The 16,279-nt window shown below is 41.0% G+C and overlaps 1 protein-coding gene across 6 annotated transcripts in view; it reads right to left on the bottom strand.

The window, feature by feature from the left end:
• Positions 1–16,279, bottom strand: part of CC1H2orf76 (chromosome C1 C2orf76 homolog) — a 61,908-nt gene that overhangs the window by 23,003 nt on the left and 22,626 nt on the right. For all 6 annotated transcript variants that reach the window (XM_007091150.3, XM_007091149.3, XM_007091147.3 and 3 more), the window contains one exon: positions 14,668–14,812. In XM_007091150.3, coding sequence (XP_007091212.2) covers positions 14,668–14,800 — 133 coding nt within the window. In that variant the 5' untranslated portion in view covers positions 14,801–14,812. The remainder of the gene's footprint in view (positions 1–14,667; positions 14,813–16,279) is intronic.

The raw sequence follows: 16,279 nt of genomic DNA, 5'->3' as shown, positions 1-16,279 counted from the left end.
TATTTTCTATACAGTTGATGTTAGTTTAGCATATGACCCCTTCAGGGTCTTTGGCCAATAGTGGAAACCAATGATCTAGAACAGTCATTACTCTTCCCAAAATTCAGACAACCTACAATATAACTACTCTACCTCAGCAAAGAATGCAAAAAAAAAACAACAACAACAACAACAACAACAAAAAACTAAATATTCTTTTTAAAGGAGTATTTCAAATACCAGTATTAGTTTTCATTAATAACATCTGATGCTACAATACCTACAGAGGGCAATCTGATATATATCAAAATTACATATGCATATACCCTTTGATCTAGCAATTCCACTTGGAGAATTGATCACAGAGATACACTTTGCACACTCTGCACACGTGTTCAATATGACACATATACCAGGATACTAACTGTAGCACTGGTTGCAATAGCAAATGCTTAGGAAAATCCAAAGAAATGTCCTCCGGTGGGGAGGCTTTGCAAATAAATTATAATATGCCCAAACAATGAGACATAGTTTTCAACTGTACAAAAAAAAAAAAAAAAAAAGAGGCCAAGAAAGCACTCTACTAATGTAAGATCTTCAAGATATGTTAAAGGTAAAGAAAGGCTGACCATTATTTTTCAAGTAAGCCACGTTTTGAGTAAAATGGGGGAAAAATAAGTATATGTTTGTAACAATCGTAAAATTTGTATGGAACCAGAAAAGACCCCAACTAGCCAAAGTAATGTTGAAAAAGAAAACCAAAGCAGGAGGCATCACAATCCCAGACTTTAGCCTCTACTACAAAGCTGTAATCATCAAGACAGCATGGTACTGGCACAAAAACAGACACTCAGATCAATAGAATAGAATAGAGAACCCAGAAATGGACCCACACATGGATGGCCAACTAATCTTTGACAAAACAGGAAAGAGTATCCAATGGAAAAAAATCTCTTTAGCAAATGGTGCTGGGAGAACTGGACAGCAACATGCAGAAGAATGAAACTGAACCACTTTCTTACACCATACACAAAAATAAACTCAAAATGGATGAAAGACCTAAATGTGAGACAGGAAACCATCAAAACCCTAGAGGAGAAAACAGGCAACAACCTCTTTGACCTCAGCCACAGCAATTTCTTGCTCAACACGTCTCCAAAGGCAAGGGAATTAAAAGCAAAAATGAACTATTGGGACCTCATCAAAATAAAAACCTTCTGCACAGCAAAGGAAACAATCAACAAAACTAAAAGGCAACCGACGTAATGGGAAACGGTATTTGCAAATGACATATTGGATAAAGGGTTAGTATCCAAAATCTATAAAGAACTTACCAAACTCATCACCCAAAAAACAAATAATCCAGTGAAGAAATGGGCAAAATAGACACTTTTCCAAAGAAGACATCCAGATGGCCAACAGACACATGAAAAAATGCTCAATATCACTCATCATCAGGAAAATACAAATCAAAACCACAATGAAATACCACCTTACACCTATCAGTATGACTAACATGAACAACTCAGGCAACAACACATGTTGGCAAGGATGCGGAGAAAGAGGCTCTGTTTTACACTGCTGGTGGGAATGCAAACTAGTATAGCCACTGTGGAAAATCGTATGGAAATTCCTCAAAAAGTTAAAAATAGAACTACCCTAAGACTCAGCAATTGCACTAGTAGGTATTTATCCAAGGGATACAGGTGTGCTGTTTCGAAGGGGCACATGCACCCCAATGTTTCTAGCAGCACTATCAACAATAACCAAAGTATGGAAAGAACCCAAATGTCCATCAATGGATGAATGGATAAAGAAGATATGGTATATATATACAATGGAGTATTACTTAGCAATCGAAAAGAACGAAATCTTGCCATTTGCAACAACATGGATGGAACTAGAGGGTATTATGCTAAGCGAAGTAAGTCAGTCAGAGAAGGACAAATATCATATGACTTCACTCATATGAGGACTTTAAGATACGAGACAGATGAACATAAGGGAAGGGAAGCAAAAATAATATGAAAACAGGGAAGGGGACAAAACATAAGAGACTCTTAAATATGGAGAACCGACGGTTGCTGGAGGGGCTGATGGGGTAAATGGTGAAGGGGCATCAAGGAAGACACCTGTTGGGATGAGCACTGGGTGTTATACATAGGAGATGAATCACTGGAATCTATTTCTGAAAATATTATTGCACTATGTTATATGCTAACTAACTTGGATGTAAATTATAAATGAATAAATAAATTTTTAATCATGAAGAAAAAAGAATTAGCTTTGGATGCTATTTTCACTGCGGTTTTCTATTTTCTACTGCAATCTTTATTTTTTTATTTTAGCTTACTTTGGTTTTAATTTTTCTTTTTCTAGTCTCTTAACATAGAAGCTGAAATCATTGATTTGAGATCTCTTCTCTAATTTAGGCACTTCTAGTCCTATAAACATTCCTCTAAGTACTGTTTTACCTGTTTCCCATAAATTTTGCAAAGTTGTGCATTCGTTTTTTTTCAGTTCACAATACTGCGTCTTTTGACCTCTGCTTTTGCACGTAGGTTATTCAGAAGTATGCTATTTGGTTTCCAAATATTTTGGAATTTTCCAGAGATACTTGTTATTGATTTCTCATCTAATTCCACCGTAGTCAAAAAACCCTACGTTGTATGAATTTAATCCTTCTACATTCATCATGACTTTAGTTTTATGGCTTGCAATATGGTCTCTTGGTATATGTTCTGTGTACACCAGAGAGGAATGTGTATTCTGTTGTCTGGTGGAGTGTTCTACAAACGTCAATGTAGCCAATTTAGTCCAATAAGTGTTGTTCAAGTTTTCTGTATCCTTACAGATTCTCTTTGTGCTCCATCAATTATTGAGGGAGCAGTGCTGAAATTTCTCACAATAATTGCAGAATCACCTATTTTTCTTTGCAGTTCTGTTAGCTTTGACCTCATACATATTTGAAGTTCTGTCATGTCAGGTGCATAAACATTTAGAATCCTTATGTCATCTTAATCGGTGTCTTACCATTATCAAATGAGAGTCTTTATCCCCAGCAATATTCTTAACTCTGAATTCTACTTTATCTGATATCAGTTTTCTTTTGATTAGTATCAGCATGGTATAACTTCTATGTCCTTTTACCTTTAACTGATTTTTATCTTTATATTTAAAGTGCATGCCCTGGGACACCTGGGTGGCTCAGTCAGTCGAACGTCCGACTTCAGCTCAGGTCATGATCTCACGGCTTGTGGGTTTGAGCCCCACGTCGGGCTGTGTGTTGACAGCTCAGCGCCTGGAGCCTGCTTCGGATTCTGTGTCTCCCTCTCTCTCTCTCTCTGCCCCTCTCCCACTCACTCTCTCTCTCTAAAAAATAAATAAAAACAGTAAAAAAAAAAAAAAGTGCATGCCTTATTGGTAACACATAATTTAGGACTGCTTGTTATGTCTGTCTTTTAATTAGGGAGTTCAGACCATTTACATTTAATGTGATTACTGACATGATTGGATTGAAATCTACCACTTTGCTATTTGGGTTTGGTTTTGTCCTTCTGTTATTTCCTCTTCTACATTCTTTTGACAAATGGCTCTCTGACAATTTTTTATGATTCCATTTTAACCCTTCTGTTCGCCTATTATCTATAACTCAGGTAATGTGTGTGTGTGCCTGAACATGTGGTTGCTCTAAGATTTGCAGTAAACATCTTTAACTTATCAGTCTACCTCCAAGCGACACTGTAACACTTTATAGAGAGTGAAAGAATCTTACGCTTCCAGGGGCACCTGGGTGGTTCAGCCTGTTGAGCAACTGACTTCGGCCCAGGTCATGAAGTCACAATTCATGAGTTCAAGCCCCGCATCTGGCTCTGTGCTAACAGCGCAGAGCCTACTTTGGATTCTGTTTCTCTCTCTCTCTCTGCACCCCCCCCCCCCGGCCTGTGTGCACTCTCTCTCTCTCAAAAATAAACATTAAAAAAAAAGAGGACCACCCAGGTGGCTCAGTTGGTTAAGCATCCAACTTCCGCTCAGGTCATGATCTCACGATTCATGGGTTCGAGCCCTGCATTGGGCTCTGTGCTGACAGCTCAGAGCCTGGAGCCTGCTTCACATTCTATGTCTCACCTCTCTCTCTGTCCCTCCTGCACTCACACTCTGTCTCTGTCTCTCTCTCTCTCAAAAATAAACATTGCAGAAATGTTTTAATAAAAAAATTTAAAATAAAAAGGATATGTTTCTATTTCTCCCCTCCTAGGCCTTGTACTAGTTCTGTCATATATTTTCCACAAACGCCACAACATGGTTAGTGTTTTTCTTTATGTGATGAAGCCTATTTTAAGAAAATTTTTTAAATAAGGGAAAAAAAGCCTTTCATATTGACCCATGTTTACCATCTCCAATAGTCTTCATTTCTTTGTGTGCCTCCAAATTTCCATCTGGTATCATTTTCCTTCTGTTGGAAGAAGGCCCTTTAACATTTCCCGTAGTTGATGTTTCCTGGTGATGGTCTCTTTCAGCTTCTGTACGTCTAAAAAGTCTTTCTTATGCCTCCATTTCTGAAAGATGGGAATAGAATCCTAGATTGACTTTTTGTCTTTCAATACTTTAAAGATGTCGCTCCGCATCTTCTGACATGCACTCATTCTGATGAGAAGTCTGTCTTTCCTCTTTGTTCCTCCTTATATAATATGTTTTTTTTTTTGGCGGGGGGGGGCTGTTTTTAAACTTTCTCTTTATCACCAGCTATAAGCGACTTCATTATATATGCTTTGGTATAGCTTTCTTCATCCTTCTTTTGCTTGGGATTTGTTGAACTGCTTGAATATGTGGGTTTATAGTTTTCATCACATTTGTAAAATTTTCGACCATCATTTCTTCCAATACATCTTCTGTCCCCCCTGTCCCAGCTCCCCTCTTCATGGTCTCCAATTACACGTATTTCTAGCTAATGGCAGCTGCCCCACCCCTCCTTACCACTCTATTTATTTTTCTTTCGGGTTTTTTTCTATGCTTTATTTTAGACTGTTTTTGTTGCTTTGTTTTCAGTTTAAGAATCTTTTCTTCCGCATCTGATCTACATGTTAATCCTATTCGGTGAATATCCATCTCAAACGTTGTAGTTTTCATCTCTAGTTCAATTTGGGATTTTTTTCTTTTCACATCTTCCATTGCTAACATGTTCAACTGTCCGTCTACCTTCCTGAACATTTGCAGTATAGTTATAATAATTTTCAATTGTCCTTGTCTACTAATTCTGTCATCTGCAGCATTCCTGGGCTGGTTTTACTGGATTGATTTCTCTCCTAATGATGGGTCATATTTTCTCACTTCTTTGCACGCCTGGTAAGTTCTGATTTGATTCAGGTCATTGTGAATTTTATCTTGTTGAGTGCTGGATATTTGTGTGTTTCTATAAACATCCTGAGCTTTGTTAAACTACTTGGAAACTTAGATCCTTTCGAGTCTTGCTTCCGAGCTTTGTCAGGTGAGAGCAGAGCGGAATTTACTCTAGGGCTCATTTTGCCTTACAATTTCAGCAATACCCCTTTAGGTACTCTGCCTGATAACCTGTGAATCACAAGCTCTTCCATTCTGGCTGGTGTGGAGGAAAAAAAAAAAACAACACAAAACTATTCTCAGGCCTGTCTGAGCTCTGAGCATGCTGCCTTCTGCTTCCTTCAGATTGTTCTTCACCTTGACTGCCGGTAGTTTCCTTATACCCTTGTGCTGACTGTATTCAACTGAAGACACACGCTCTGCAAATCTTCAGAGCATTCCCTTTGCACAGCCCTCTCCGTTCCAGGTCTCTGCCCTATGAAGTCTCCAGGCTCCCCTCCAGTGTGCCAGCTGTTGAGCTGAACTCATGGAACTCACCAAGTCCTACCTGCTCTGTAGCCTACAGACTCCCTCCAGGTGGTAAGGTGGCACAATCACAGGGGTCACCTTGTTTGCTTCCCCTATCCCAGGGACCACTGTCTTATGCTGCCTGATGTCCGGTATCTGAAAACCACTATTGCATAAATTTTGCATAGTTTGGTTTTTTTTTTTTTTTTTTTTTTTTTAGTTGTTCCAGGCAAGAGTGAGTTCAGTTCCTGTTGCTCACCTTAGCTGAAAGGAAAAGTCTGGGGCCTATCTATTACATTTTGAAAAGGATGTCCAACTTTACACAGAGTTTTTCTTTTATTTTATCTTTCCTCACCTTTGAACTTAACTTTGAGACCTAACGAACTTTTACAGGAGAATCTGGGATTACAGAATGAATTCTGCAAAAATTAATTTAATATTTCATTATTGGAAAGTTGATGAGAAGGTAACCACTAACTTTCCTCATTCACTTAGGTCTCCATGAAAGGCATCCATAGAAAAATTAATAAGCAAAATAAGGCAACTTAATAAATATACTGCTGGCAGTTAGGATGCCCCCCAAAGAAGTCTGAAGTGTTAAAACATACATTTCAATATAAAAATCAATAAAGTCTCAAAAATTATTAAAATATCAACAGGCAATAAAATAATTCTTTACCTCATAGTAAAGGCTATAAAAATAGAAGGAGTACAGTTTGTAACTTATTTTTAGACTTTTGGGAAAGCACAAACACCTAAGGGAAAAAAGTGACCAATTCAATGACTAATCAGTATAAGCAAGAACACCAAACACCCACCATTAATCAGAATAATGTCCAATATTATAACTTAACAAGGGGTCCTATCTATATAATAGTAAGATTCCAAGGTTCAGCTCTATCGAGATGCTATTCATTTTAATTATGAAATACTCTAAACATAAAAAGTGTGGAGAATAGAAAATTCCTTTAACCCACCAACCAAATTGAACATACTGTCATGACCGCTTCAGATCCTTTTCTACTTTTTATGAAATAAGACAATATAGATACAGCTGAAACCTGTCTTTCCCTAGTCCCCTTATCTCTCCTTTCCTAGAAGTAAGCACTAACTGCCTCTAACTTATCATATCCCCTATGTTTTTTATACTCTCATTCTATAAGTCACAGCCACAGAAAACAGAGTGTTATTTTGTGTTTTAAGTTTATAGAGTTCAGAATTTAAACTAAAGAATCTAGGGGCGCCTGGGTGGCTCAGTCAGTTAAGATCCGACTTCAGCTCAGGTCATGATCTCGCAGTTCGTGGATTCGAGCTCCATGTGGGGCTCTGTGCTGACAGCTCAGAGCCTGAAGCCTGCTTCAGATTCTGTGTCTCCCTCTCTCTCTGCTCCTCCCCTGCACGTGCTCTGTCTCTCTCTCTCTCAAAAAATGAATAAACATTAAAAAAAATTACACTAAAGGATCTACAGTATATTTTTTAGTACAAACTAGAAAGCATCACCTCAACATAGTGTTGAAGGACGAGTCTCTTTGTGACAAGGTGATAATATGCTGTGACTATACTACTACAAAATTACCCTGTTCCTTTCTAAAAAAAAGGGGGGGGGGGACCAGGGGACTGCTTCTTTACAGCAGCATGTGAAATAATAAATGTAGAAAGAATCATACAGTAAGAAAAATCCTGATTTCTAGCAATATCAGCGATTCAGATAAGGATCACTGGGAAATACCAAAACTGCTGGAAACAAGATATGTATATGGTCTCAATGTTTATCACTCCATACGCTACTTATTAATTAGAAAGATACTTTTACAACAGAGAAATCCAGCAGCCAGTGCCTTAACCAAATGACTGAAATCTGTATGACCAGTAACAGGACAAAGCAGCATCAAGCGCTTTCGGATATGATGCAAACAAGAATGAGTCACCTCCATCGGAGGTCAGCAAACTATTTATGTAAAGGCCAGCTTGTCAACATTTTAGCTTTTGTGAGCCACGCGGTCTCCGTCACAGCCATGGCTGTGTTCCAATAAACTTCGTTTACAGAAGCAGGTGGCAGCAGGTGGCAGGTCAGACTTAGCTTGTCGTAGCTTGCCCACCTGCAACCTAGGCGGTAATCCTGCCAAAAATATTTAACCTGAATCTGATCATGAGAAAACAATCAAATAAATCGAGATTAAAAAAAATCAATATAGTGACAGATAAAAGGCAGGGGGGCTGCTCCAGATCAAAAGGAATTAAGAAGACATGGTGTGCCAAGAAAAGACACAATGGAACCTGAGATACATGCTTCTAAATGAAAGAAACCAGTCCGCCAAGACTATATATTGTGTAAGTCTAAGTACATGATATCCTGGAAAAAGCAAAACTAGAGGCATTAAAGGGATCAGTGGTTGCCTGTGGCTTGTGGGGGAGGATGAGCAGGCAAACCATGGGGGATTTTTATGGTGGTGAAACTATTCTGTAAACAGTGTCACGGTGGCTGCACAACATTAGTCATCTGTTGAAGCCCACAGAACTTTAGAGCACAAAGAGTGAGCTTGAATGTGTGCAAAGTGAGAAACCACCATTTAGGAGGGCAGAAGATCCCAGGAAAGATTGCAGATATGACCAAAGAATCCAGCTGCATTGCAAATGTATGAAGCAACCTTCCTGAAGGCAGTGAAAGAAAGGCTGCTGATCTAATTAACCGTGGCAGTGAAGAGATTCTTGTAAGACTAAGGCAAAAGGAGCTGCACAAAAGCACTGTGCTCTAGTTAATATCAAGTTGCTTCCCAGAGGGTATAGATGAAAAACTCTGATACTGCTAGACATGTAAACTGGAATTAAAGAATTAAGTAAGTGGATGGCAGAGGATGGGAGCCAGAGTTCTCATTCTTGGAGTGGAAACACAAATCCGCCAGGGGAGGAAGCTAGAAGGAGACATGTTGGGATGGACTGGAAAACATCAGGAAGGACTCATGTTTACCACACAGATACAGATGGTGACATGAAAACACTTGGGGATGTGTGTATGCGCACAGGTTGCCCTTTCAGCTGAGAGAGCTTTATTTTTGTTTGTTTTTAATATTTATATATTTTTGGGAGAGACAGACCGTGAGTGAGGGAGAAGCAGAGAGACAGGGAGACACAGAATCCGAGGCAGGCTCCAGGCTCTAAGCTGTCAGCACAGAGCCCGACGTGGGGCTTGAATTCACAAACCATGAGATCATAACCTGAGCCGAAAGTCGGGCGTTCAACCCACTGAGCCACCCAGGTCCCCCTCAGCTGAGAGAGCTTTAAAGAACAATACCCCAGGAGTAATGACCACACCCAGATCTGCGTTCAGGAACCAGGGATCCTTTGAGAAATGGCTGATTCTGGGACAGGGACAGGAAATCTACACAATGAGCCTGAAGCATCTTATAGTGCCATAAAGTAAGAAAGTACTCAAAACACATATACATACAGAGATGGTATATGAGGGATGAAGGAGTTCTGAACTGCAAGTCTGGACAAACCCTCCACAGCTTTTTTCTGTTTTGTGGGTGAAATGATTTTACATTTAGAAGGTCTCACGTGTTACAAAATATTTAAATGCTTCCAAATCAAAGATTAATGAAAAGGTCTTATATTAGCTAGATAGCTGGTTTGGACACTATTCTGAATCTAGAAAGTCATCTATATAAGGTAGTATATACAGTACCTCTGTGATCAGAATATCTGAATAACATCCATCCCCCATATGTTAATAACAGGCTTATTTTATTTTATTTATATACTCATACATAAATATAATCTGTATTTATATACTTATTTATAAATAAATGAGCTTATATTTACTGCATTTATATAACTTTAGGTTTTAATAGCATGATGTTGTGGAACAGTGATTGTCAATGGAGAATGAATCCAATTTAACCAAAGTTCCTTGGCTGAGGGAGAAATACAGACAGACAAAGCAGCAGACTAGATGAAGGATGACAAAAAAGTGAAGAACAGTTAGAAAGGCAAGAAGTCATCTAAAATAACCCCAAAAGATCACGGCATGCCTGGGTGGCTCAGTCGGTTAAGCATCCGACTTCGGCTCAGGTCATGATCTCATGGCTAGTGAGTTCGAGCCCCGCATCAGGCTCTGTGCTGATGGCTCAGAGCCTGGAGCCTGCTTCGGATTCTGTGTCTCCCTCTTTCTTTGCCCCTCCCCGACTCTTACTCTCTCTCTCTAAAAATTGAATAAACATTTAAAAAAATGTTTTAAATAACCCCAAGAGATCATTCATCACAATGACCACTTTTGGCTGTGTGCAAAATTCACTGTGCCATGGTGGCAAACCTCTCTGCTCGCTGTCCGTGTTCAAAACGCTAGAGCAAGGTGAACTCCACGCAAAGACTCACTGACAGGGGGTCCATTTAGCTCAGAGATCCCACCTCAGCAAGTGAGGCAGGAGAAAAGAAAGGAGGCAACTTAGCGCGGTGTTTAAGAGCACGCGTTGTACAGTTAAACTGCCTGTGTCGAATTGCAGCTTTGGCTTTTACTAGCCACGTCACCGCAGGCAAGTGTGTTAACCTCACTGTCCCTCAGCTGGTTCACCTGTAAGATGAGGACATAACCAATCCCACTTTAGAAGGATTCTGTGAGGATGAAATGAGATCACCTAGTTTAAGCTCCGAGCACAGGACCACATACAAAGTTGGTTATCATTATTACTTGAAAAATTCCCCAGAAATAAACTCTTTGGTCTTCGTCACATACAAAACTGTAAAAGGTAGACAGGTGGCCCACCGACCTTTCAGAGAGGTTCCACAGTGCTTCCAATCGGATAGGCTTGGGCACAGAGCCCACACCCCAAAAGTTCACCTTCTAGTGTCCCACCCGCACAACTAAAACAAGCAGCAGCCATGTTGTTACTAACACGGGTAAAAGATGTGGGAAGGCGCGGCCGAGCACCGAGCTGTGATCGGTACTGCTGCTCTAACGGAGAAGGCGTCCTAGGGTACCTAGAAGGAGAAGAGTACAGTGACCCCGGGGGGACTATGTCTCTTCCTGCCACTGTAGCAGCCTGAAGATCACACCTTATTCTCCAGGACTTCAGGAAGAACCTATCCTGCACCGTACCAAGAACATCAGAGCACTTACAAGGTCAACACTAAGAAACGCTGTCAGCCATAACACACAGACAGGTTTTAAAGTAAGCAATGTAGGGGTTTATTTTTACTTCAAAACCCAAATATGCTTTTTGGTGTTATCTTTTCCAAAAGCAGGACACTATATAATTGGCAATATCTTAGTGCCAACTCTCAACTCCCCCCTAAGAATTAAGAACACAGCAACAACAACAACACATACTCTATACATCAGCCTGTAGTTACTTTCACGAACAATTATGTTCTCATGAAATCTTTCACAGTCACTACGAAGCCAACTGACTGGTCTGTCTTCTGTATATGTCGCCCACCTTGACCTATACAGGTAATACTGAGTAGTAAAACTACCAAAATTAGAGGTCGGGGGAAATGTGAGGGAGAAGAGTTGAGAAGATTTACAAAGTCAATCAGGAAGTACAATGTCAAGAATTCACCACATTTTGGATTTGGAGCATGCGCTCTAGGCTCAGACCCAGACTGATGGAAGTAGGCCCCCTGAGTGGAGACTGCTGCTCCCGAAGAGGCTGGTCTGCCAGATGCCTGGCCTTGCCCAGAGTCTGACCACATCTGGCATGTTCCGGGACAGGGCCAGCTGGGACTCCAACCCAGGCTGCGGGGGGAGGGGGGAGGGGGGAGGGTATGGAAAAATGAATCAACCTGCACTGCAGTCCTGACTGGTGTCCTCATCTGTGTGAGACAACATGTGTGTTCAGAGCAGTGAGGGATAAATAAAATACTAATGATGGTGGGGGAAAAAAAAAGGAATTTACCACATTTTAGAAACTTAGCTATATACATTTCCACTGCATATATATAAACCAAGATACTGGTTTTGCAATATCATTCTCCAGTAACGGAATCAGAGCTCCTCAGAGAGATAGCTGCTTCCAGGGCTGAAGCAGGGAAAGAATAGGACAAGTCTGGAACACCTTGTACCAAAAAAGTAAAGAAGTGCTCAGAGAATGATGGGGACGTGTTAGAAGGGCCTGGGGCCCGATGGAAGGGGCTGTCACCAGCCAAAATGGGGATACCTGGAGCATCAAAATAAATAATGAGGGGAGCGTGGGTGGCTCAGTTGGTTGGGCATCCGACTTCGGCTCAAGTCATGATCTCACGGTTTGTGAGTTCGAGCCCCATCTCGGGCTCTGTGCTGACAGCTCGGAGCCTGGAGCCTGCTTCAGATTCTGTATCTCCCCCCGTCTCTGTCCCTCCCCTGCTCATGCTCTGTCTCTCTCTCAATAATGAATAAGCGCTAAAAAAAATAAAAATAAAAAATAAATTTTTAAAAATTTTAAAAAACCAACAAAATAAATAATGAGAGTAAAGAATTATAATCCTCTGACTAAAGTAAGAATCTGCGAGTCCACAGTGATATGATTGATGATTAAATAAATAAATGGGATGGCAGAGGTGCGGGCTGTTCCTTAGTGGAGAAAAACAACTACCATATGTAAGAGGAAGGACAGAATAGGAAAAATCACCATTTGCCAATTATCATAATCACTGATCCCGGCAAGAATCATCAAAGAATGCTAAACTGGTGGATCAAAGTTTGAGAAGTAACAGGATATTCACATGGCCTCAGAATATATCCCTACAAACTACTTTTCGATTACGATTAAAATTTGCAGTGGAGAAACCTGACAGACTCCACTCCAACCAACTGATCAGAGTTACCATTGCCAGTACTGGTGTTGATGGACAGTGGAGCCTCCTGGTGTGATGCACAGAGAAGCCTGCATCACGTCCGGGACTGCTCTGCCAAACATATAACCTAAACCCAACTGTGAGAAGACACCAGAAAAATGCAACCCAGATGCACCCTATAAAACAACTGGCCCGTGCTATTCAAAGCTGCCAACGTGGGACGCCTGGGTGGCTCAGTCGGTTAAGCGTCTGACTTTGGCTCAGGTCATGATCTCACGGTTTGTGAGTTCAAGCCCCGCGTCGGGCTCTGTGCTGACAGCTCGGAGCCTGGAGCCTGCTTCGGATTCTGTGCCTCCCTGTCTCTGTGCCCCTCCCCCGCTCATACACTTTCTCTAAAAAATAAATAAACATTAAAAAAAATTTAAAAAAAAAAGCTGCCAACGTGATGAAGACTGCAGACTAAAGGAATCACAATGTCAGGGGAGCCTGGGGGGCTCGGTCGGCTAAGCGTCCGACTTCGGCTCAGGTCATGATCTCATGGCTCGTGAGTTCAAGCCCCACGTCGGGCTCTGTGCTGAGAGCTCGGAGCCTGGAGCCTGCTTCACATTCTGTCTGGGTCTCCCTCTCTCTCTGCTCCTTCCCTGCTCACACGCTGTCTCTCTCTCTCTCTCTCTCTCAAAAAGAAAAATAAACATTAAAAAAAAAAAAGTCAGATTAAAGGAAGTGAATGTAGCATGTGCCCTTGAATTTTCTTTTGCTATATTTCAGTGTTAGGTTCCTGATTTTGATCATTGTACTGTAATTATGTACGAGAATTTCTTGCTTTTAGGAAATATACACTTAAATATTTAGAGATAAAGGAGAATCATGTCAGCAATATACTTCTAAATGGTTCAGAAAGAAAAAAATGAAGGGGTAAGTTCAGTAAGAGAGAAAAGGGAGAAAAGGAGACAAAGGTGGGAGGGAGGGGAGGCTAAGGTTAAAAAAATAATGTAACAAACCGCTAACATTTCAGGAACCTCTGTGAGAGCATCTAGGAATTCTCTGTCCTATTTTTGAAACTTCTCTGTGTCTGAAATTATGTCAAAGTAAAAAAAAAAAATTAAGTTGGATATAAAGTGATACATTTGTCAAAACTCAGGGAACTGTATGTAATCTGTCCATTACATCATATATAAATTACATTTCGATTAAAATAATAAAAGCTTATTCTAGATGTTTTATCAAATGTTGATGATTGGAACACTTCAATAATTAAAAACAGGGGTTAGAAACCCATCGAGGTCCTACAAAAAGCCTTCACTGACTTCATGCCTATCGAACGTCAAGCTCAAAATGAAAAACGAACACCAGTTGGTCTGGCTGTCATTTCTGTGATCACACTGACCCACAGCACTCATGATTTTCCGGCTATAAAGACGGAGGCCTGCCACCTTCCGAGCATGCTCCCCATGAGGCCCTCTGTGTGCTCAGCCAGGTAACACCATGAGCTACACCGCATTCCCTTGTTAATCAATCTCCAAATCCATAAGCCCACCACAAGCAAACCGAGATCTTAAGGTTTTTTAATTAAAAAAACGGGGGGGAGGAAGTGGCACCTGGGTGGCTTGCTCGGTTAAGCATCCGACTCCTGGTTTCAGCTCAGGTCATGATTTCATGGTTTGTGAGTTCGAGCCCCACGTCAGGCTCTGCGCTAACAGTACATACACAGCCTGCTTGGGATTCTCTCTCTTTCTGTCTCCCTCTGTCTCTGCCCCTTCCCTGCAGAGGCTCTCTCTCCCTCTCTCAATTTAAATAAATACACTTTAAAAAAAAAAAAAAAAGGCGGGAGGGGGAGGAAGAAGCCAAACATGAGGGTAATGATTCCCGAGGAGGGCACACGCAATGCCCAAAGAGCCTTGGGAAGATATTCTGGCTGATGCCAAAGCCCAGACCAGGAGCTGGCCTAGCACCTGGCTGAGAACCTAAATTAGTATCTTTCGAAGTAGTTTTAAAAGATTACCATCAATATAGTAGTCAACTATTTTTCTCAAAATATTGATAAAATGAAATGATTAAGACATCTCGTACCTTGCTTTAGAAATACTATAAATTCCTTTGTAGTTTGGTCCAAATTAACTCCATGATACACTATAGGTTTGAAATTGCGATGCTCAAAAGAACGAATGAGGCGTACTGTAATGGTCACTTCTCTGGAAGCCATGCGGAGAAATTCCTGTGGCGAGGGACATGAGAACAGTCTGAATAACATCCATTCACAATTACCCAACAAGCGTGCATTTCCACCATCAGCTCCAGGGCACCCGGCCATCGTTCCCACGCTGCATGGTTACTGACGGAGTCCCCAAACCCAGGCCAGATCCCAGGCACCCAAAAGGGTCCCAAGGTTACCCCCGTCTATCCACTGTGACCCTGGACAGCTCTGTCACAGTCACTGATGTCCTGATTGGCACAAAACGAACAGGGCCCAGACGAACACAAGTGACACAGGTGTGTGGGTGCGTGTACGGGAAGAAGTGGGGTTTCCAAATGGATGCATGGCATAGACATGACTGAATGGGATTTGCTGTGCCAGACGTCCCCTCGCTTGGTCCTGAGACTGAGTCAGCTAACAATACGTCACAGTTTAATCTCACAACTGCTGCCAGATTTCAGTGCTGATTTCATTTTCTGCTGTGGTATTTTCCCTCTTTCACACTATTGTTTAAGCATGTTTGCCTCATTCTAAAACTACATGCTCGTGCTATGTGCCAGCTGTTAATGTCATCTCCCCTAACTCTATCCTCAAACCATGAGGTGTTACACTGATTTTAAAGATGACGAAACAGACTTGGAGAGACTGCACAAATTGCCCAAGGCCGTAAAGCAGGTAAATAATGGAGCCACGTTTAATTCCAAACTGATGCCTGAATCGTGGCTCCCTTGTTTACTTCTTCCAAAGTCCATGCTCTAATACACTATCAGAAAATCACACCAAATTATTTCCTCCTCAAAAATCTGCAGAGTTGCTTATGATCTAATGAGAGAATTATGGTCTATTTCTATCCAGTAATAAGTACTTCATGCTTTCAACTCTGCGTACAATTTGCAGCTGTAATATACAATTATATTTGGGAAAAAACACCTGTAATACTACACATTAGACATCTAACCTCCCTAGTAATCAGAGAAATTCAAAATAATGAGATCACTTACTGAATTAACAGACTAAAAAATCTGATAATATCTAGTGTCGGCAAGGGTGTAGAGCAATGAGAATTTAATCAGGGAAGGTGGACATCCCAAACAGGTATACTTTTGGAGACAATCTGGCAATATTTAGTAAAACTGAAGATATATGCTCCTTTCAATCCAGCAATTTCATTCATAGGTACCTGAGGGAACCTCCCAAATATGTGCAAAAGAACATTGTTTGTTAATTCTAAAAACTGGAAACAAAATGTCCATCAACAGAAGAGGTAAGTAAACTATGGCATTCGGTGAAACAGTATAGGCACTAAAAATAAATGGACTATACACACCAACATAAATGAATCTCAAAAATATTATGGCAAACGAGGGGCAGCTGGGTGGCTCAGTCGGTTAGGTGTCCAACTCCAGCTCAGGTCATGATCTCACGGTTCGTGGGTTCAAGCCCCGTATAGGGCTCTGTGCTGACAGCGCAGAGCCTGCTTAGGATTCT

Source organism: Panthera tigris, chromosome C1 (assembly GCF_018350195.1).
Source record: "Panthera tigris isolate Pti1 chromosome C1, P.tigris_Pti1_mat1.1, whole genome shotgun sequence".
Lineage (NCBI taxonomy): Eukaryota > Metazoa > Chordata > Mammalia > Carnivora > Felidae > Panthera > Panthera tigris.
This window is presented reverse-complemented; position numbering and strand designations above follow the sequence as displayed.